Genomic DNA, 22,646 nt, shown 5'->3' with positions numbered 1-22,646 from the left:
ATTAATAATAAACATGTGAGGTATGCTGAGCAAGCATTTAAACCCATTTGACAAAAGAAAAATAACCAAAGAAGTTAATTAATTTTCCCAGAGTTACACAGCAAAAGTTAGAGTAGAGACAGAATGAGAATCCAGGCTTTGACTCCTAGATGCCATTTTTATTATAATATGCTGTCAGATAAAATCCCCAAATGAAGAGTAGATAAACAGATGTCAGCACAAGATTAATGGATCAAACAGAATAAAGGAATAATCAGAATGTCAGGCAGCTGATGGAAGCCTTCCTGAGGCAAACTGTCTTAGGAATACATTTTTTTCAATGAGTAATACTATTTTATTCATTCATACAACATATATCCATTCATTCATTTTGACAAGCACTAAGAATTATGGACAGTACTAAGTACTGGATGAGGTGTTTAAAATACTCTATCCTGGAGAAGTCCAATCTGGGGAGATGGGTGGTCGGTAGTATGAGGAAGGTGAAGAGACATAGTCATAAGTTAGCAAGAGAATATTACATATTAGAAACTAGGAGAGCAAATTAACAGAGAAAAGAGGGAACACAGACTGTAAGGAAGAGCAAAGGGGAATGATTAAGTCCAATGAAGAAATAAGAAGTAACCAAGTGAGAAAAGTATTATTTGTTCTTTATCATCGTCTTGTTAATAACTGATTTTCTCACATGCGTACGTATAGTCACTCCACAAGCATTCGTTGAACCATAAGCCGGGCACTGTGCTAGCTGTGATGGGCATAAAAAGAAACAAGATGTTACCCCCTCAGCTAACTAAACAACTAACTTTAACACAATGAAATTTAAGTACATGAATAAAATGCTGTAGGAGCTGCAACAAAGTGAATAAATAGTTAATTTTCTCCAACTAGACTTCTCAGAGAATTCTTGCGTATAAAAGATAACTTTCGACCAACTTAAGAAACGAAGGAGCTTAGCACATAGAGAAAGTGGGAAAGGGCATTTTAGAAAGTATTATCAGATGTCAGAATTTTGGTCTTATTCTTGGTATAAGCATAACAACTGCCTGGTTCCTGTCTTGGGTGTTTCTTTATTTCCTGGGGCAGTGGGCCCAGTGAGTGCCTGGTAAGAGCCTCATCTATCCTTAGGGGAACGCAGGAGAACTTTGATGACCTAGCAGACAATAATGCTAGATTGTTGCTACTTTTTATGTTCCTTATGAACAAATGAAAATGGCTTATTTGTTAGATTTAACTTGAAACTATTTATGTCTCATTGTACCCTCTTTGTCCATCACATATCTTATCATCTGTCACATGACATTTTCTGCTTGGTCTCTGTTATGTCTGCATTATTTACACCATTTTATTCCTGTGCTTAAATTTCATTGTGTTAAAGTTAGTTGTTTATTTAGCTGAGGGGGTAACATCTTATTTCTCTTTATGCCCATCACAGCTAGCACAGTGCCTGGCTCATGGTTCAATGAATGCCCGTTGAGTGACTATACTTATGCATGTGAGAAAATCAGTTATTAACAAGACTATGATAAAGAACAAATAATACGTTTCTCACTTGGTTACTTCTTTATTGGGCTTTATTATTCCCCCTTGCTCTTCCTTATAGTCCATGCTCCTTCCTTCCTTTAAAAATTTTCTTTAGTGCTGGAGAATATACTTTTATTCAATATATACAAATATATACATAGTATTTCTGGTGCTGAAAATTACAGTGATGAGATTTTGAGACTGTACTCTTTAGCTCTCAAAAATATCCTAAAGAAATAGTCACAAATAAAAAAAAAAGCCTGATCAGTCAATGGACTCAGAGAATCTTCTCCTATAAATGAGTTGAAAACTGAAGGCATTTCAGGCCCCCCTGGTGGCGCAGTGGGCTGAGTGCAGTTTACAAAGAAAGTGTTATTACTACCTTTTTTTCCTCCTGGGTTCCCAGATGGACATTAACAAGTCATTTCATCTGGGCCTCCCTGGTGGCGCATAGGGTTAAGCACCGTACAATGAAGCTGTCTGAAGCCTCTGCAGCACGAGTTCGATCCCCAGCCGGCCAGGGAGCAAACCACATGGCGCAGCAGACCTCTGCTGCCTCGCCCGCTGCTCCCCTCAGCAGTGTCTTCGGTCTGTCTGCCTGTTCTGCTCCCTGCTCTGTCTCTGGTGAATTCTCAGATCACCCTCCCGCACATCTGGTCTGTACTCCAGTTCTTGTATAAATAAATAAATCTTTAAAAAGAAAAAACCTCATTGTAAAAAAAATAAGAAAACTGAAGGCATTTCTTAGATTAAAAAGAGGAACTTGCAAATTGGCCCAAGGAGAACAGGGTATTGAAAAAAGAGGCATAGAATATGGTTTGGGGCTTAGGTGAGGCTGATTCGAGGCAGAGGCCACACAGGCAGCACTGAGACTAGGTCTCTGTCCTTGAATTATGGGTGAAGAAGGCTAGCTTCAGCAACTAATTAGTGTAGAATTTCCAAAAATATGTTCCTTAGAACATTCATTCTTCTGGATGTTTAAGGATCTTCCTGGAGAAAAGTGTTTGGTGACCAAATAAATTTGAAAAATGTTAAATAAAACAAAATATGAAAAATTACTATAAGGTTATGCAGAACCTTTGATGTTAATGTATGAGCCTCCAAGAAGTAAAACATAGTTTGCATTACTTCTCAAACATATTTGGTCATGAAAATATTTTTTTAATGAACTATTAAAAAAGTAATATTCTACAGGGCCTCCCCGGTGGCGCAGTGGTTCAGCACTGGGTTGCGAAGCTGCCCGCAGCCTCTGCAGCACCGGTTCAATCCCCAGCTGTTCCCCGGCCACCAGAGGAGGGTCCCACATGGCGCGCAGACCTGTCCTGCCACCCTCTGCTCCCCTCAGCAGTGTACTTCGGTCCTTCTGCCTGCTCTGCTCCCCGCTCTGGCTCTGGTGAATTCTCTCGCCCTCCCGCGCTTCTGACTGTACCCAGTGCTTGTATGTATAAATCAATCAATAAACAAATCTTTAAAAAAAAATTAATATTCTACAAAACACACTGTGGGAAATTTACTCAATTACAATTATCTTTAAGGAAAAAAATACCAATTTGAAACTGGCTATTTGGCTTACCAACATAACCTCTGGATGTTAATTTCCTTAAATTAAGGAGGTCAGATTAGATGAACTCTAAGATCCTGTCTAGCTCTTTACATATACTATATTCTAAATTAAATAAGACTGAAAGGGGCAAGTTATGGCCAAAGAGTCATAGAGGGCATCCTTAATGATACTTGTAAGATAGCCTTTGGGCCAAAGAAATGACTATCTCACTCAGTAGTAAGGTCCACTGGCAGGATCCTTGAAGACCATATGTAAATGCAAAACCTCTGGAGCAGAACAGACCAGCACTGGAAGGGATGGTCCAGCACATCATACTACAGGTAAGACTGGGAATGAGGCTGTAGTATCTGCAAGATCCTGCCATGCCTGAAAGAGGTGCCAAAACACATCTGCCTTCAGCTAAGAGTCTAAGTATCTATGAAGCAAGTACAGTAACTTCTTACCTGCAAAATAAGGAGTTGGATCAGATAATCTCAGAATTCCTTTTTAGTACTAACATTTGATAAGTATGTCTTTCCTATATCATATTAACAATGTCTATCATCCCATTTGGGAAATACCTGTATTTTATAGGAGACAGTTGTGTGTAATAAACAACATAGGGTTTGAGGACAGAAAATCTGGATCTTGGGCCTCCCGGGTGGCGCAGCGGTTGAGCGCTGGGTTGTGAGGCTGCCCACAGCCTCTGCAGCGCGGGTTCGATCCCCGGCTGCTCCCCGGCCACCGGGGGAGGGTCCCACATGGCGCGCAGACCTCTCCTGCCGCCCGCTGCTCCCCTCAGCAGTGTACTTCGGTCCTTCTGCCTGCTCTGCTCCCTGCTCTGACTCTGGTGAATTCTCTCACCCTCCCGCGCTTCTGACTGTGCCCAGTACTTGTGTAAATAAATAAATAAATGTTTAAAAAAAAAATTAATTAACGGGCCTTCTTTAAAAAAAAAAGAAAAAAAAAGAAAAAAAAAGAAAATCTGGATCTTATTACCACTTCTGTCATATGCTAGTAACTTTTCTTCTGTGCCTCTAGTTTTCTCATGTGTCAAAGAAGGAAAACATTTTTCACACTGGTAGCATATACTAAAGTAGTCTATAAATGCTAAAACAATATATAAATGTGTGGTATAATTTTATTCACCTTGAGTAAGTATAGCAATCAAACAAATCTAAGACTCAATATTAGCATTAGAAATAACTGCTTTCCGAATCCATTGACATATATACTTTCCCCACAGCTTTCTAGTGAAAGAAAAAATAGTGCTTTGAAAAATTCCAATCAACCTTGTCATCATACAACTAGTAAGAAAATGAATTTCTCTATACTTTTATTGGGGTTAGGTTTTTATAGAAGGTGGGAAGATGGGGACTGGGTTATGGAGGAGAAATGGGTTCATTATGAATTCCAGAAAAATCAATAGGCTAGAGAAAGTCACAAAGGAGTGAAATAACTGGCTGTGATCCCCTTCTTTCTAGTTAATTGCCCTATAACTTCTCTTCCCATGCCTCCCCTTTGTTCTGCAACCCCTCCACATACAGATACTATTTGTAGCATATTAATTTATATATTGGCTATTCCTTTGCAATGTTTTGAATCCTGCTATCTTTATTGCGCCTCTCCGTCTTACCCTACTGTATGGAAATTTCATTGTCCCTTAGTAACTTGTTCTGCACTTCATAGTTTCTTAATATTTTTTTTTTTCTGATTTCTCTTGGCATGCTCCCTCCTCTCTAGGTAGATTCTGGATGCCCTCAACCCCTGCTACTTGTTACTGCCTGAAGAGCCCCCTGGGACCTGAAAAACTCCTCTCTGCCCCACCTTCCTCCTCACTTGGTCTCAGCAAGATTCTCCCAGCAGAAACTGAAGATGCTGAAGGAACTCTCCAGGGCATGTGCACACTCATCTGGCTTCTTATCCCCAGGAAGACCAAAGACACAGAGGAACATGCAGCCCTGGGATAGATTAAAAAAAAAAAAAAAAAAAAGACAAGTTTACCTGGGGAAGGAATAAGGCGTGCCTAGAACTGAACCAATCCCCCTGAATGAAGCCAGACCCTTTCCTAATTGGTTTTCTGTTAGAAATGCAGGATTTTACTTAATTCATGAGATGGATACTCTGGGTGATTTCAACATGGAGATTTAAAAAAAGAAGAAATAAAATCATGATTTAACAAACTATTTATTCAAAGAACTATAATTTAAAATACAAAAAAAATTGGTGTCAAGAACTTTCCAAGAGCCTCCTGGGTGGCGCAGGCGGTTGAGCGCGGCGCTATGAAGTTGTCCTCAGCCTCCGCAGTGCTGGTTTGATCCCCGCCGGCCATGGAGATACCCACATGGCAAGCAGACCTCTCCTGTCTCACCCGCTGCTCCCCTCAGCAGTGTATTTCAGTCAGTCTGCCTGTTCTGTTCCCCACTCAGTCTTTGGTGAATCCTCTCACCCTCCCACACATCTGGCCTGTACCCCGTTTCTTGTATAAATAAATAATCTTTAAAAAAAAAAGAACTTGCCAAAAGTTCAACTTTTAGTGTATACCGTGAGCAAAGTGTCTTCCCACATTTTCTTCACCCATGTCAAGTATTATATACGATACTATTCTTTTTCAAGCTGCTCAATTATCTGAGAAAGATCAGATTACATTTACTTTACCAATAGAACCAAAAAATACTCTTTAGGCTTTCAAAAAGAATTTTGAACAACAATTAAATCAAAAAAGATATGAAGAGTAACCCTCACTTATTCTGCAAATTAACTAGAATATCCCATTCCTTAACTATTATTAGCTAAGTTTTATGTAATACTGCTTGTTATAAAATAAGTAGCAGAAATTGACTTATGCTTGTGTTATGTGAAAGATAAACTAGTCATGCCAGATAATTATTCTTTACCTACCTGTAATATAGATAGATCAAATTCCTTTGTACTTACTTTCTCAAACATAAAGATCCGGCTCAGCTGGCCACCCCCTTTCTCTATGACTGTAGAGATGTATAAGGCAGCCTCCTGGATAAGATGACACAAATGCAACATCCATGCTGTCTTGTGAAACTCTAGGTTGACCAAAACCATAGTCACGGTACGAAATTCGGATATATACTCCATAGGTTGGCCTTCATCAATCTACAAAGACACAGACAGTTACTTTGCCTTCCATTCTCAACATCATATTTAGGCATTTTAATTATATATTCTGTGGTGAGCTTTAGAAAATAACTTATGGATATCAGACAAAAATTTAAAATTCAGGTTGAGAGGTATAGAATATATACTAACTGGGGTGCTTGGAATTAAAACTGTTTTACTTTAAACTTAATTCACTCATGAACTTTTTTAGGCTTTTATATGTTCTTTCCAAGAGTTAGTTTGATTTGTCCAATTCTATTAGTCACTATATTATTTAACTAAGAGATTCACATAGGTTCATATATACACAATCATTTAACACATATTTACCAAACATTTACACTATATATTGTTTACAGTATATTAGCTTCTTTAGGGAAAAAAGTAAATATGGCTTCTATTTCCTAGGATTATGAAGTTATAAGAGTTGTAAGATTCTAAGTCTAAAGTTATGATGTGGAAATCTGCTGGTGTTACAGTGGAACAGTAAATGAACTGAATCAATACAAAAAATTGTTATGCATAAATATACACCTGTTTACACAAACACACACAGTCTACATGATGACTCAAAAACTAGGAAACAACCTTCTTCAAAAGGCTTTTCATTATGTGTTTCCGCAGGGTTTGTTCAAGTGCAGAGTCTGGATCCAACTCTAGAGCAGTTCTTAGGGTATCTGAGAAAAGAAAAACAATGTCTCCAACCAGGTGGAAAATTAATCTTAAAAATTTTGGGCTTAGTTAGAAAGGACAAAGTAACTTACCAGCACTTGTCCGGTAATGTGGCAGATAATCAAGGCACTTGTCAAAATGCTCATCAAAATCAAATGGGCCAATGATCCGCATATCTCTTAACTATAGAAAGGAAACTGCTCAATTTCTGTGCCCACCTACACACTGGGTTACCTTTGGCTCCTTAACAGAGGGGCCGAGGATGCCATCTCCCTTGTTTATCATTTCTTTCCAGTTTTACTGTGATGCCTTATCTTCTTAGGAGAATATTTCCCACCTCCCTCCAAAATGGAGTTCCACTGGCTGTTGGTTTGGTCAGGCATTATGTGAATACCACCAGAGGATTCTCTGTGTAGAAGGAAGCCTTTTCAGGACAAGCAATGATGGGATCAGTTTCCTACCTTCACAGCTTCATCTTCCCTCATGATTTCCACTTCAAACATGTACTGCTCACAGAGCTTCCAGCAATTCCAAGACAAGACAATCTCATTTGCCTGAGCCAAACGTTGAGCTAACTGGACGTCATCTACGTCCCGCCCGATCACTAACAGGTACTGCCGCTGTTTGTCTCCAACAATAACCTGGGATATCCGACCTGCAGACAGACCTGTCCAGAAGAGGCAAGTGATCAATAACCAAACTCCATTGGAATACTATGCAAAGGCTAGGGTCTGAAATCTTCACCCTGTTCTCTACATCATGGCAATATTGTTATTGCCCACAGCTGCAGAAGCATCAGGTGAGCTTCCCTTCAAAAACAGTAACTTGCCCTATATTTCCTTCTGTTTCAAATACAGACATTCTAACAAATATGGGTTTTATAGGGGAAGAAACAAGAGATCTTAGGCCTCAAACAGTCTTGTCTCTAAATTGCTCTTTTAATGGACAGCTAGGTCCATGGCAAAGAACTCAGGAGGACAGCTAATGGTTATACTCATAAACTGCTACCCTCCTTACATGTAACCAGGGCCTAGTGAGTGGGCAATTAGCATCTAACCAAACATGGACTTTGCCACCCATTTTTCATTCTACCTCTTTTTTTGTCTTTTCTTTTTAAATTGAGGGCAACATTGGTTTAAACCATGTTTGCATGTTTGTATGTTTTAAGAATACAGGCTCGTATGGCTTCAAAGGTATACTACACCATGCCCACCTTCAAAATACTAATAACTTGACATTGGACACCCTCTACCCTTTGCTTCCACCCCCAACCTTCCCTTCTCCTTTGGAAACCTCAGCTCTGTTACCAGATTCCAAGGGTCTATTTGTGTCTGTTTGTTTGCTTCATTTCTTTATATTCCATAAATATATAACCATATCCCAGAACTAAGCTTAAAAATACTTATAGCGTGTAACAAGGTAAAATTCATGATGCCTGGCACCCACCAAAATTACGAAGCTTTCAATGAATAAGGAAATATATGTTCCATAATGAGGAGAAAAATCAATCAATCAAGCCCAAGCCAGAATAACACAGAGAACAATCATTAGTCAAGAACATTACAAGAGTTAAAACTGTACTCCATATGTTCACAGATGTAAAGACTGAGTAAGTGGAGACATAGCAAACTGCAAGCATGAAAACTACAATGCATGAGATGAAAAATACACTGGAGAGGATTAAAGACAAATTAGACATTATAGAAGAAAAGGTTTGTAAACTTTAAAACATAGTAATAGAAACTATCCAAAATAAAACACAGGAAGAAAAAAAAAAATCTAAGGATAATGAACACAGCACAGTAAGTTGTGAGACAATTTCAAGCAGCCTAATTGGAAAGAAAAAATTATTTGAAGAAATAATAGATTTGAAATTTGATGAAAACTAAAGACCAGTAGATCCAAAATGTTTCATGCACAAGAAAAATGAAAAGACTGCACAAAGGTATATCATAATTAGATTACCTAAAATCAGTGATAAAAGAAAAAAAAATCTCAAAAGCAGCCAGGGGCAGAAGAGAGGGGAGAGATACATTATATACAAAGAAACAAAGATATAATTGAATGATTCCTTGTTGGAAACACTGCAAGCTACAGGACAAAACAAGTTTTAATATAAGGGAAGAAATAACTTTGTAAACCTAGAATTCAGTATCCATGGAATTACCTTTCAAAAACAAGTGAAATAAAAGATTTTTTTCAGACACAAGAGCTGAACAAACACATCTCTACCAAATCCACACTGTGTGAAATGAAGTACTTCAAACAGTCATAAATGTTAATAAGGACATAAAGAAATAGGAACTCTTATACATTACTAGTGGGAATGTAAAATGGCACAACTACTTTGGAAAACAGATTGGCAATTTTTTAAAAATTCAAACACATTTACCAGTAGAAGTAGCCCTTCTACCCCTAAGTATTTATCTAAGAGAAATGAAAGTACATATCCACACACAGACCTACACATAGATGTAAATGGTAGCTTTATTTGTAATATCTGAAAACTGATAACAACCCAAATGTCCATCAAAAAGTGAATGGATAAATGGAATCGAATAGAAAATCCAGAAATAAACCCACCGATTTATGGTCAACTAATCTTTCACAAAGGAGCAAAGAATATGCATTGGAGCAAAGAAAGTTTGTTCAATAAATGGTGCTGGGAAAACTGGGTTGCTACATGCAAAAGAATGAAGCTTGACTACCTCACACCATGCACAAAAACCATCTCAAAATGGATTAAAGAACTAGACAGAAGACCTGAAACCATAAAATACATAGAAGGAAATTTAGGTGAAACACTACATGACATGCACATCAAAGACATCTTTACAGACACATCACCCAAAGCAGTGATAGTGAAGGCAAAGATAGACAGCTGGGACTACATCAAATTAAAGAGCTTCTGCACAAAGAGACAATAACCAAAACAAAGAGAAACCCCACCGACTGGGAGAACATTTTTGCACACAACACTAATGATTAAGGACTGATCACAAAAATCTACAAAGAGCTGATGAGACTTAACAAAAACAAAGAAAATAATCCAGTCAAAAAATGGGCAGAAGAGCTAAAAAGAAACTTCTCTGAAGAGGAAATGCAAAGAACCAACAGGCATATGAAAAAATGTTCAGCATCACTTGTAATCAGGGAAATGCAAATCAAAACTACCATGAGATACCATCTTCCACCAGTGAGAATGGCACATATTTAAAAAACTAGCAACAACAAATGTTGGCGAGGATGTGGAGAAAAAGGAACTCTCCTGCACTGCTGGTGGGAGTGCAAACTGGTCCAACCATTATGGAGAGTTGTGTGGAGATTTCTTGACCTACTAAACATAGAGCTTCCATATGATCCAGCAATTCCACTCCTTGGTATTTACCCAAAGGACACAGAAACATCAATTCCAAAGAGCACCTGCACTCCTATTTTTATAGCAGCACCATTTACAATAGCTAAGCTTTGGAAACAACCCAAATGCCCAAAAATAGATGAGTGGATCAAGAAGACGTGGTACATATACACCATGGAATATTGCTCAGCAATCAAAAAAGATAAACACATGCAATTTGCAGCAACATGGATGGCGCTGGAAGGGATCATGCTCAGCAAAATAAGCCAGAAAGAAAAAGAAAAATACCGGATGGTCTCACTCACAGGAATCTAGAAAACTTAAATAAGGGACCAGGAAAAAGAATAACTATAAGAAAGAAAATATCAAAATCAACAAACAATTATGAACCAAAGACACTCTATGGGGGGGTGGGGGGTGAGGAAAAGAGGGATTGGGGTCAAAGTAAGGGGGTTGTAATTGTATGGGGAATATAAAAATAAAATTTAAATTAAAAAAAAGTGAATGGGTAAACAAACTGTAGTGTATCCATAAGGAAGAACACCACTCAGTAATAATGGAGAATGAACTAATGATACATGCCATAAAATGAATAAATTTTAAAATAATTACGTTGAATGAAAGTCATCAAAACATAACACTTGTTAAAAATGCAAAATATTCTTTAGTGACAGGAAACCAGTGGTTACAAGAGGACAGGGAAAGAGAGTGATGGAAGGGCTTAAAAAGTGGTATGAGTCCACTTTTTTGAGGGATGGATAAGTTTATTATCCTCATTGTGGTGACGGCTTCAAAAGTGTATAAATGTCTATGTACAGTATCAGTTATAAATTATCCCTCAATAAAACAAAACCAAAAGAATAAAAAAGAATAGAAAGACAGAAGAGATGCTATATAAGACAGAATTTGATTCTTCACAACTGGCCCTCAAAATATAAATGAATAGCTGGGACCAGCTTTTAAACCCTCAATTCAAAACTCCCTTGAGGTTTCTGGACTCCTGTGAAGGAGTTTTGTGCTAGAGCTTCTCCTCCAATCTTGACTCTGTCACTGGTGAAACTTTAAAATTTTTATTGCACAGTATTTTATTTTATTTGTTTATTTTTATTTATTCTTTTTTAAAAGATTTATTTATTTATGCATACAAGAACTGGGGTACAGGCCAGAAGTGTGTGTGTGTGTGGGGGTGAAAGGATTCACCAGAGACAGAGTGGGGAACAGAACAGGCAGAATGACTGAAATACACTGCTGAGGGGGGCAGTGGGCAAGTCAGGAAAGGCCTGCTGCACCTGTGGGTCACCTCCCTGGCTGGCCAGGGATCGTGCTGCAGTGGCTGCGGATAGCTTCACAGGTTGCATCTTTACCCCTTGCACCACCAGGGAGGCCCCGTATTTCACAGAATTTTAAATTATGTAATTAAATTATGTAAATGATGTAATAGTTAAAAAAAAAAATGAACCACATAAAAAATACATTAAAAAGTCTTGCTTCCACCTATGTTCCCAACTACATTATTTTCTTCTAAAGGTAACTTTTGTTTCTTATATTTCTTTATACAAACATAAACAAACAAGAAAATTAATTATTTCCCTTTGCATCTTATGTTTTCTCACATTTTGGAGATACTACAATAACAGAACATCTTTTTTTTTTTTTCCAAATTGTAGATAATCTCCTTGAGTAGACATTTTATTAATTTTTTAATCAGTCTCTACAGATGAGTTGTTTTTAACCTTCCATTACAAACCAGATTGAAATTAATTATATTTATAGTATTTTATATATACACAAGTATACCTGTAGGGTAAATGTTCAGAAGTGGGATTGCTGGGCTGAAGAACACATGCATTTGTAATCTTACTAGGGCTTACTAAATCACCCTCCATAAAAGTTATATCACTGTTGATTCTCACCAGCACTGTCCCAGAAAGTATTTTTCTCACAGGCCCACTAACTGTATTGTTGGCATCTGAATTTCTGCATATCCTTAGGTGAGAAGTGATCATAATGTACCTTCAATTGGCAATTTTCTTATTATGAAGCTGACCATCTTTTCACATTAAAAAAGAAGTACCATTCATTCATGTCCTTTGCCTACTGTTTCTTTTAGAAAATTAATCTTGTTAGTGCATTAATTAAAAAAATTCACCTTTTGCGTCATGATGTGTTGTAAATACATTTCCCCCAGTTTTTCATTTATTTTTTGAATTTTTTACAGATTTTCCCTTCCCCCTCCCCAATTTGGTCACTCTTTTAGTAGATACTACCTATCTTTAGCTGCAGGTCCTGGCCTTCAATGGTATGATAGATGCCAAATTTCTCCTGTATTTCCAGACTGCATTTTGCCACGAGGGTAATGATGTCACTCAGTTGATTCTGTTCCACTGTCCAGAGAGCCAGGAGCACATTCCCTGCGGAGATACAAGACAGGTTGCTAGAGGTCAAACACCTGAACTCACCTGGTCCAGGTTAAAACTTCCAATAATGCAGAAGATAACAAGGTGTCAGGCAATGTCTGTTGGCACTACCCATTTTGCTAAGTTAAGATTTTGCCTCAGATCCTTAGAAATATTTAGCATATAGTAAACTGATGAGGTGGAAGTTGAAATGTTCCCTAAGGTTTAAAGGTACTTTTGGTAATCTTCCCTCCATAGTTACACTAACATAAAGGAGTAATACTAGTAAAGAGGTTCACAAAATGTAGGTTAAAGTTCAACTCTAATTTTATGATCGGTTTAGTTAAATTTAAATGAAAAGATAGGCCAACTCTGTGTAATACCGTGCTTAACGATCCTAAAAATTCTCCAGATAAGAAACTCTTGACCTGGGCCTCCCTGGTGGCGCAGTGGTTAGCACTGGGTTGCGAAGCTGCCCGCAGCCTCTGCAGTGCCAGCTCGATCCCTGGCGGCAAGCGAGGGGCCCACACGGCGAGCAGACCTCTCCTGCCGCCCGCTGCTCTCCTCAGCAGTGTACTTCATCGTTCTGCCTGTTCAGCTCCCCGCTCTGGCTCTGGTGAATTCTCACACCTTCCCGTGCTTCTGACTGTACCCAGTGCTTGTATAAATAAATAAATAAATCTTAAAAAAAAAAACAAAAAAAACTCTTGACTCCTGACTCCTCCCTATCTTACTTATGTTCTGCTATTAAAGACCAAGTGTCTCTGGTTTTTATGAAAGTGCTTTATAGGCACTTATTTTCTTATCATTCAGTCTTTACAAAATGTAAAGCACACGTGAGCAAGCACATGGGCAAGACTTTTCCATTAGACTAGGAGATCCTGAGGCAGAGACTGTATCATTCTCATCTTTGTTTCCTCTTGCCCAGTATATACAATATATTAAGTAAACAATGCTGGATAAATACACCAAATTTCACCTAAATAATAGTCTTCCTTACTTCCAGTCATCTAAATATCAAGAAAAACTGAAAGATACCTGTGATATTTAGGATATCGCCTCCAAAACAGAGCACATCTGAAATCGAACAAGAAAGAGAAAAATGAGTAAAAATCAGAGATGTACATTGTATATGATCAAAAGAATGGCCAATTGAGTTTTTTCTTTCTTTCTTTTTTTTCTGATCTATTTGTTCACCCTGAGACTCAGGCTCCTACTTCCTTTCTTCAGACTTCTCCTGAAGTCGGCCATATCTATATTTATTTACTCTAAATGGAAGTACTCCTGTTCTCTTAAAGTGCCCCCTCCATTTGTGCCCCTTCAACCTCTAAAGAGCTTTACTCCCTCCTCATCTTCTCTCATTTCTATCAATATCTTAAAAAAAAAACAGAACACAACAAGTTTAACCCACCTATTCTTAATTCTACCATTTTCTCTAGTGTAGGGTAAGGTAAAAGGTATCAGGCTTTTCTGCCCTCCCACCATCAGGATAGATGAGGGAACCCTGTGATCCTGAATGCATGCCTGATGGCGGGCACCTGAAGTGGGTACACCTGTGCTAAGACTGTGCTTTTAAGGATGGTGTCACAGGGACACCAGAAGCCCAGAAAGCAGCAGCAGAAGCCGAAGAGAAGCCGAGATCACCAGAGAGCCCAGATAGAGTGAGGATTTGCTGGGGGTTGGGAGGCCTGCCAGCCTCCCGGCCCCCCAGCACCCCTGCCTGCCATATGCCTGGTGAACCCCAATAAAAGACCTGCAAAAAACCGCTGAGGACTCTGACTCCTCCTTTACCCGGTCTGCATGGGATCAGAAAACCTGCACCGTGTCTATTCCTGCCCTTATATCTAGTTATTCCATTTTTATTTTATTTTTTAAGATTTATTTATTTATACATACAAGAACTGGGGTATAGGCCAGAGGTGTGGGGTGTGAGTTCACTAGAGATAGAGTGGGGAACAGAACAGACAGACTGACTGAAACACACTGCTGAGGGGAGCAGCGGGCAAAGCAGGAGAGGTCTGTTGCGCCATTTGGGTAGCTCCCTGGCCAGCAGGGGATCGACCTTGTGCTGCAGAGGCTGCGGATAGCTTCATAGAGCAGTGCTTAATCCCTTGCGCCATCAGGGAGGCCCAGTTCCATTTTTAAACTATATGCACAGCAAAAAAAAATTCTCAAAGAATTAGCTATATACAATTTTCTCCTCATATCCTATTCACTCATATATTTTCTCCACCATTCTCTTCTCAACCTATTCCAATCTGACATCCATCTCTATACGTAACTAAAATTATCAAAATCATCAACAGCATTCACCTAGCAAAATTCAATGTTTTTGGCCTTACTGTACTATTGATAACCTTTTAATTTCAATCTAGCTTGCTCCAGCTGTCATCTTATTAGACACACTGCTTCTCTTTTGACAAGAACACCAGCATACCCTACCTTACTGGGCTACTTCACAGTTTCCTTTTGTAGGTTCTTTCTCCCAAATTGTTAATTTTGCCTAAGAATTTCTCAAGCCAGGACCTCCTTGGTGGCATAGGCAGTTGAGCACAGCACTGTGAAGCTATCTGCAGACTCTGCAGCAGGAGTTCGATCCCCTGCAGCACAAATTCGATCCCCTGCCAGCCAGGGAGCAACCCACATGGCGCAGCAGACCTCTCCTGTGTCACCCGCTGCTCCCCTCAGCGGTGTATTTCATTTGATCTGCCTATTTTGCTCCCCACTCTGTCTCTGGTGAATCCTCTCACCACCAACACACACAAACACCCCTCTGGCCTGTACCCGGTTCTTGTATAAATAAAGTAAATCTTTAAAAAAAAAAATCCCGCAAGCTCTAGTCTTAGGTTCTTTTTATTTACACTCTCCCCATGTGGACTCAATCCTTATTTTATGTAGCATTTTTATTCCACCAACTCATATTTTTTTAAATTAATATATATTTGTAGGGTAAAGAAAAGGTCAGGCTTTTCTGCCCTCCCGCCATCAGGATAGTTGATGGATCCTTGAGGTCCTGAATGCATGCCTGATGGCGGGCACCTGGAGTAGGGGGTGGGCAGAGGTAGATAGGATTCACCTGGGCTAAGACTGTGCTTTGTAAGGGCGGTGTGATGGGGACGCCAGCAGAAGCTGAGCAGAAGCCGAAAGAGAAGCCGAGAGAGAAGCAAAGAAGCAGAAACAGAAGCAGAGATCACCGGAGAGCCCAGATAGAGTGAAGACTTTCTGGGGGCTGGGAGGACTGCCAGCCTCCTGGCCCCCCAGCACCACTGCCTGCTGTGTACCTGGTAACCCCAATAAAAGACCTGCAAAAAACCACTGAGGACTCTGACTCCTCCTTTGCCCGGTCTGCATGGGATCCTAGAAAACCTGCACTGTCTCCATTCCTGCCCTTACAATTGGCGTAAGTCGGCAAGATGATCCATGTAGACGGGTATTGGAGCCCTCCGAAGACCTGGAGGGACTAACAGACTGTGTTTGACTGTGACGACGCTGGAGGTGCCATGGTGGCACAGAAGGTGGACACCGTCCGGGAGCTCGTCCGGGACGAGACCTCAGCTGGAGGAGGAGAAGCCCGAGAGGACCAGCCAACGACCCAGAGGCAGCAAGAATTGTCAGAAGAGAGAACCACGATTCGGAGCTTGCCAGTGCTGATGCAGGGAGAGGCCAACGGATTTCGACTGACGGACATGGACTGATGAACTTGGACTGACAATCCCGCCAGAGGCGGAGGACTTTGCAGGTTGATACGTTTTGGGACCCTGGGGGTGGAACAGTTTTGTTTGTAAACCCCAGGAGATGGGAATCTGGGGGTGGCCAGTAGGCCTTGGTGGCCAAAAGCAGCCTGTGTATGCCCAGCAGCCAGGCAGAGGAGAAAAGCCAACTGAGAAGGCAAAAGCTGGTGCTGATGCTAAGTTTGGGAAGCCCTGAGCGGCTGTTAAGCAGCCTGAGTATGCTGAAGACCTGTGAGTCTCGTAAAATCACCTGTGGGTGATGCCCTGCTCATTGTCGAGTGAGGCTGAGGAGCTGAGGAACCCGTCCTTGGAGGACAGGTGGGGAACGTGGCTTGGGGTGGAGCCCAAGCCGAAGAGGGGACCCGAAAGAGGCCGCATGTAGAGTTTGGATCCCCGACCCATGTGCTTGTGCAGTGGGGTGGCCTGAGTGCAGGGGTCTGCGAGTCGCATTGGTGGCTATGAAGGCCGAATTTTGGAGCGACTGCAGACAGAAACCCTGAGGGTTGGCGATTACCCCCAACAGAATAGAATCGCCAATCCCAGAGCGAGTGCATCCTGGGGGTGGATGCTGTGTGTGGCTTGTAGCCGAGACAACAGCCAGAGAAGGCCAGGAAGCCTGACAGCTCCTGGTGTGTTACAGTAGATGCCGTGAGTGATTCCCCTCCCTCGTATGAGCAGTGCCTTCGGCAGCAGATGTGGTGGCTCATCTGCTGGTACCAATAATTGTCTTTTGCACCAGGTTGGGGCCCTGCCTGGACTTATTTGTGTTCTGTTGTATTTTGTTATATTGTGATATATTTGCTTTTGTGGGCCATGGCTGCATTGTTTGTTTGATAAGAAAATTGTGTGTGTGTGTGTGTGTGTGTATATATATATATATATATATATATATATATAGACTGCATGTCAGAAAACCCTGAGGGGGTGGACTGTAGGGTAAAGAAAAGGTCAGGCTTTTCTGCCCTCCCGTCATCAGGATAGATGATGGATCCTTGAGGTCCTGAATGCATGCCTGATGGCAGGCACCTGGAGTAGGGTGTGGGCAGATGTAGATAGGATTCACCTGGGCTAAGACTATGCTTTTTAAGGGTGGCGTCACAGGGACGCCAGCAGAAGCCGAGAGAGAAGCAAAGAAGCAGAAGCAGAGATCACCGGAGAGCCCAGATAGAGTGAAGATTTGCTGGGGGCTGGGAGGACTGCCAGCCTCCCGGCCCCCCAGCACCCCTGCCTGCCATATGCCTCGTGAACCCCAATAAAACACCTGCAAAACCACTGAGAACTCTGATTCTTCCTTTACCCGGTCTGCATGGTATCAGAAAACCTGCTCAGTGGCCATTCCTGCCATCTACAATATTTTACATCATTGTTCATTTTTAAACAACATTTGCTTTTTTTATCTCCCCCCCACCCGCCTCAGGTTAGTCCCCATAGAATTTCCTTCACCAATTCACCTGTGCACCATCACCTCAGTCCCCTGCGCTCCCTCCTCCCTCCCTCTGATCTTAACTTTCTCCCTCCTCCTCCCCTGCAGGATGTCTCTGGTTTTTAATTGTCTGTTTTTGTTTTGTTGTGTTTTACATTGTTATTATTTTTTTCCCCTGATGTCTTATTTGGTTCCCCTATATTCCCCCTATAAGTGAAACCAACTCCTATTTTAATCACTAACAGGTATCTATTCTCTGAGCTTCAGGCCCAATCATTGCTCTATTTGAATGAGTTACTGTTATCTCAAACTTAATGAATTAAAAATATCAAGCGCCCTTGCTTTTCTTTCTCAAAGCCCAGTCTTGGGCTTCCCTGGTGGCATAGGGGTTAAAGTCTCAGTGCTATCAAGCTATGGCCAGCCACTGTGTAAGGCGCAGCAGACCTCTCCTGTCTCAACCACGGCTCCCCATAGCAGTGTATTTCAGTAGATCTGCCTGTTCTGCTTCCTACTCTGTCTCTGGTGAATCCTTTCACTCCCCACACTGCTGGCCTACACCCCAGTTCTTGTACATAAAAAAAAAAAAAAACTAAAAAAAAAACCCAGATACACATTTTGATTTGACACCACCATCAATTCAGTTATGAAGGTCAAAAAACAAACACCACTACATCACATTGAAATTCAATACACCAACAAATCCTATGTGTTGAACCTGCCAAAGAGATTACAAATCAATCCATATACACAGAGCATCACTGCTATATCTCTATACCAGTTTTTTCAACCTTGATTACACATTGGTACAACTTTTAAAAATGCTAGGCTTGCCCCCAAGAAATTCTGATTTAATTGGTCTGGGGTAAACCCTAGACATCAGGATTTTTAAAAGCTCTCCACTGCTGGTAGGAGTGCAAACTGGTGCAACCACTATGGAAAGCTGCATGGAGGTTCCTCAATCTGCAAAAAATGGAGCTTCAATATGATCCAGCAATTCCACTCCTAGGTATCTACCCAAAGGACACAAAAACATTAATTCAAAAGGACACCTGCACCCCTATGTTTACTGCAGCACTATTTACAATAGGTAATCTACCATCAGCTCCCACAGTGCTGTGCGGGACTAACGACTCGTCCTTGACTCAGCTACATGCTTCACTTCAAGAGTGAGTGTGCTGCACCCCTATGTTTATAGCAGCACTATTTACAATAGCTAAGCTTTGGAAACAACCCAAATGTCCAAAAATAGATGACTGGATGAAGAAGATGTGGTATATATACACAATGGAATATTACCCAGCAATCAAAAAAGATAAACTCATGCCATTTGCAGCAATATGGATGGAGCTGGAAGGGATCATGCTCAGTGAAATAAGCCAGAAAGAAAAAGAAAAATACCAGATGGTCTAATTTATAAGAGGAATGTAGAGGACCAAATAAAGGGCCAGGGAAAAAATTATAATAAAGTAAAAAATCAAAACCAACAGGTAACTATAAACCAGAGACATACTTCAAGGGAGGAGGGAGAAGGGAGGAGGATCAAAACAAGGGTGGGAAGAGCACAAGGGACCATGGTGATAGTTCATGGGTGAATGGGTGGTGGGAATTTCACGGGGACTATAACCAAGATGAAAATGCATACATTGTATAAAAATGGAAAATGTTGTAAAAAAAAATTATATATAAAAATAAAAGCTCTCCAGTGGTGATTTAAGGTACAACCAGTACTGTAGACCAAACCTCCATCTTCTCTCTCCACAACTGCTCTAATTGCCTCTTCCAGCTTCCATTCTTACCACCTATTCACCCATCAGCATCTATATCCAATCTCCATAAAGCAGCTTAAAAAAAAAAGTCAGATCACACTATTTCCCTGTTAGAACCTTTCAAGTGTCCCTCAGCACACAAATAAATAAGCAAATTTCTTAACATGGCCTATAGAACTTCATGTTTTCCAAGCTTACTTTAAGCCATTCTTCCCACTACTAGCTACATTGTAGGTTACATTGGCCTTCTTGGACCCCAGATCACACACCAAGTTTCTCCCATCTCAGAACCTTTGTACTTGGCATTCTTCTGTCTGAAATATTTTACCCTAGCTCATCACAAGGCATTCCTCCCATCTTTTAAACACTTTCTTCTCTGCTTAATTAAATATCTTCTAAGAAGAGCCTCCTATGACCACCCTATCTATATAGATCTATATAGAACCGCCCTTCGTTACCCTACAATTTACCTTACATCCCATTTATTTCCTTTATAGGATGTATAATGTATAAGGATCTTGTTTACTTACTATCTGTCTTTCCCACTAAAATGGAAACTTCGTGAGGACAGGTACCCTGTCTTATTTTCCTCTGTATTTCAAGTATCCAGAAATTTCTGGTGTTATGTTCTGCATATTTTTTATCTGCCTTTTTCATTAAATGTCATGAGAAAAACTGAGAACTTTTAAGGGTGAGTCAAATAAATATGTTCCTAAAGGTGAAATCACAAAGTATTCTGGTCAACCTCCGGAATGTGGACATGACTGTATGGCACTGTCAGTAAAGGAAGGGAATAATAGGTAACAATTCAAGGGCAGAAGCAAGAGTAGGACTGACCAGTCTGAAAACTCCTCAATAGTAGATTTTGGCTCCCTCCACAAACCTATCACTGTGTGTGTGTGTCACAAGAGTATTTATTACTCAAAACATGTTTGCTACCCAAATAAATTTCCCCCCTCCAGATCAGGCATGTATCCACAAACTCAATACATGGCAGAAAATAAACACTCATTCCTGCCTCACAGGATCAAAACACAATAATGTAATGAGGTGTTTTGTCTTATAAAATATATGTGATATGCACACATAAGGTGCTTTACATTACTATTAGAAGAGAACCTGCGGAATAGTTCATTTTGAAGCAAAAGACAAATGTGCAAAGTAAAAATTAAAAGAGCTCTCTATTCCCTTTTGTGAACACTGAAACCACAGCTGAGACTGGGTAGAACGGCAGGTAAGGCAAAGATCCAGCTTGTCAGTGGCAGTCTGAAGAAATAAAAATGAGTAATACTAAAGGAATGACCCTTTAGCGACTCTTAAAGTCCCCAGGTTCCCTTCTGTTACACCAAACCTCCCTGCTCCCCTACAGTGGTCACTCACGCTCCACGATGTCACTAATGTAATAACTGAAGATGTGGGCCAGTTTGTCCATGTGATCTTCTGACTTGCATGTCAGGCTGAACCTGTCCATTAATGCTGTAAACCCTGACCAACAAAGCAAAAATTACCATGTTAACTGCAATCCTAAACTTTTCGGCCCTATTATTTTTGTGACGAGTCATTCCATTATCTTTTAAATGGTGTTCTTAGAACGTTTTCAAGAGCAGACTAGCTACGGCTGCCTCTGGGAAACCAGAGGGCCATCCTCTCCTCATTTCCAGGAGTTGCAAATAGTGAAGATTCACCCAGAAGCCAAACTATAGGGTTCCTCTGCGTGAGTGATAGAGAAACCGCCGATAAGGCGAATAGATTAACGCTTTAAGGAGAATTCAAGGTGAGCTCGTCGGGGACAGGGACTTCTCTCACTCATCTTCATAACCATGCCACGAACTCCACCAATAGTGGTTAAATGAAGGACTCGCGAAGTAGTTATTGGAACCTTCCTTAACTCCTAGGACAACAGCGGGCACAGGCGAATGGACCAAAGGACGAATCGCCCCAGCGAGGCAGTAACTGGAGGAGGCAATGTTTACTGGAAAATGCTCGGGGCCAGGAGAAAGCTTGGATTCAAAGCCTGTGCCATGGGGCCCCGGAAAAGTTTCTCATTCTGAGCCTCAATTTCATCACATTTGAAGTGACCTCAAGGGCTAAGTCCCCTCAGCCCCCGGGCCCGCCTACTTGCGGGGGGCACTCCCCGCCGGCCGCGCGGGGGCAGCGCGCAGCTAAGCCGCGCCTCAGCCGGCCGGGCCCGGGCGCGCAACCGCCGAGGCCCGGGGGGAGCCCAACCGCCGCGCCCCCGCCGGCCCGGAGAGCAGCGCCGCCCCTCACCCGTCACGTGGACGCCGAGGAGGACGCCCTGGGCTGTGGCGAGCTCGGGCTCCGATCCCCCGGGCTTCCTGAAGACTAACAGATCCGGGAGCAGCGCCGCCAACCGGGCCTCCACGGGCCACAGGGGCGGCGCCACCACCCACTCACCGCTCGCCATGGCGGCGGCGGGGATGCCGGCCGAGCCACCGGAAGGAGGCCCTGCTGCCTGGCAACCAATCCACAGCGGCGGCCCTGCCTGGGCCCTCCCACCAGCCAATCAGCGTGGACCCCTCGGCGGGATCACTGTCAGGAAGGTGACATCGCCTCACACACCGGAGTAGAAGCGTGGGCTACCTCTTAATTGACAAGGGGAAGTTCCATTAGCATCTGACTGAAAAAAAAAAAAAAAAAAAAAGGCAAAATAAAGATGGCTTCAAAACTTAATATTGCCAGACTAAGTTAAGTCTCTTTGTTAGGGAGGGCTTTCTTCTATGTCGGTTGTCTGCTATAGATAGGTGCACGTTTGAAGTTGCAGTCTTTGTTACTTAGATTCATGGAAAACAGGATGAGCATTTTGTGGATTTTAACAATCAGAAGAAGTATTATTAGGTTCTTGCAGAAATTAAAAAAATTTTAAAATTCTGTCTTCACTGTATTTCCATATGCCTAATAAATCAAGGTTGTTTTGGTGATAATTAAGAAAAGGGCCAATTTTACTCATGAAATCACTTCACATTTTGATTAACATTTCCAATAGAAAGATCAAATTAGCCCCAGGTGACAGAAAATAATTTCAAGTAGGAAGACCAAAAAAGAAGGTGATAGAGCTAGAAGGCCTGGACACTACAGATTTGATG

The 22,646-nt window shown here is 41.3% G+C and overlaps 1 protein-coding gene across 5 annotated transcripts in view; it reads right to left on the bottom strand.

Annotated features, from left to right (window-relative positions):
* Window positions 1-22,006, bottom strand: part of LOC119252437 (adenylate cyclase type 10-like) — a 46,525-nt gene extending 24,519 nt beyond the window's left edge. For 3 of the 5 annotated variants that reach the window (XM_037519673.2, XM_037519674.2, XM_037519676.2), the window contains exons 1-9: window positions 21,958-22,006; window positions 20,923-21,027; window positions 13,661-13,699; window positions 12,494-12,637; window positions 7,330-7,535; window positions 6,961-7,051; window positions 6,785-6,873; window positions 6,002-6,193; window positions 4,904-5,025 (exon numbers count right to left, since the gene is read on the bottom strand). In XM_037519673.2, coding sequence (XP_037375570.1) covers window positions 4,904-5,025; window positions 6,002-6,193; window positions 6,785-6,873; window positions 6,961-7,051; window positions 7,330-7,535; window positions 12,494-12,637; window positions 13,661-13,699; window positions 20,923-21,027; window positions 21,958-21,967 — 998 coding nt within the window. In that variant the 5' untranslated portion in view covers window positions 21,968-22,006. Of the gene's footprint in view, window positions 1-4,903; window positions 5,026-5,583; window positions 5,851-6,001; window positions 6,194-6,784; window positions 6,874-6,960; window positions 7,052-7,329; window positions 7,536-12,493; window positions 12,638-13,660; window positions 13,700-20,922; window positions 21,028-21,957 lie in introns of those variants that run through there. The other 2 variants (XM_037519675.2, XM_054698768.1) reach the window with 2 other exon arrangements.
* Window positions 22,007-22,646: the final 640 nt, after the last annotated feature.

The sequence above is a fragment of the Talpa occidentalis genome, unplaced genomic scaffold (assembly GCF_014898055.3).
Source record: "Talpa occidentalis isolate TD23 unplaced genomic scaffold, MPIMG_talOcc4v2.1 talOcc4.2, whole genome shotgun sequence".
Taxonomy (NCBI): domain Eukaryota; kingdom Metazoa; phylum Chordata; class Mammalia; order Eulipotyphla; family Talpidae; genus Talpa; species Talpa occidentalis.
Note: the sequence above shows the minus strand (reverse complement) of the source record. Positions and strands in the feature narration are given on the sequence as shown.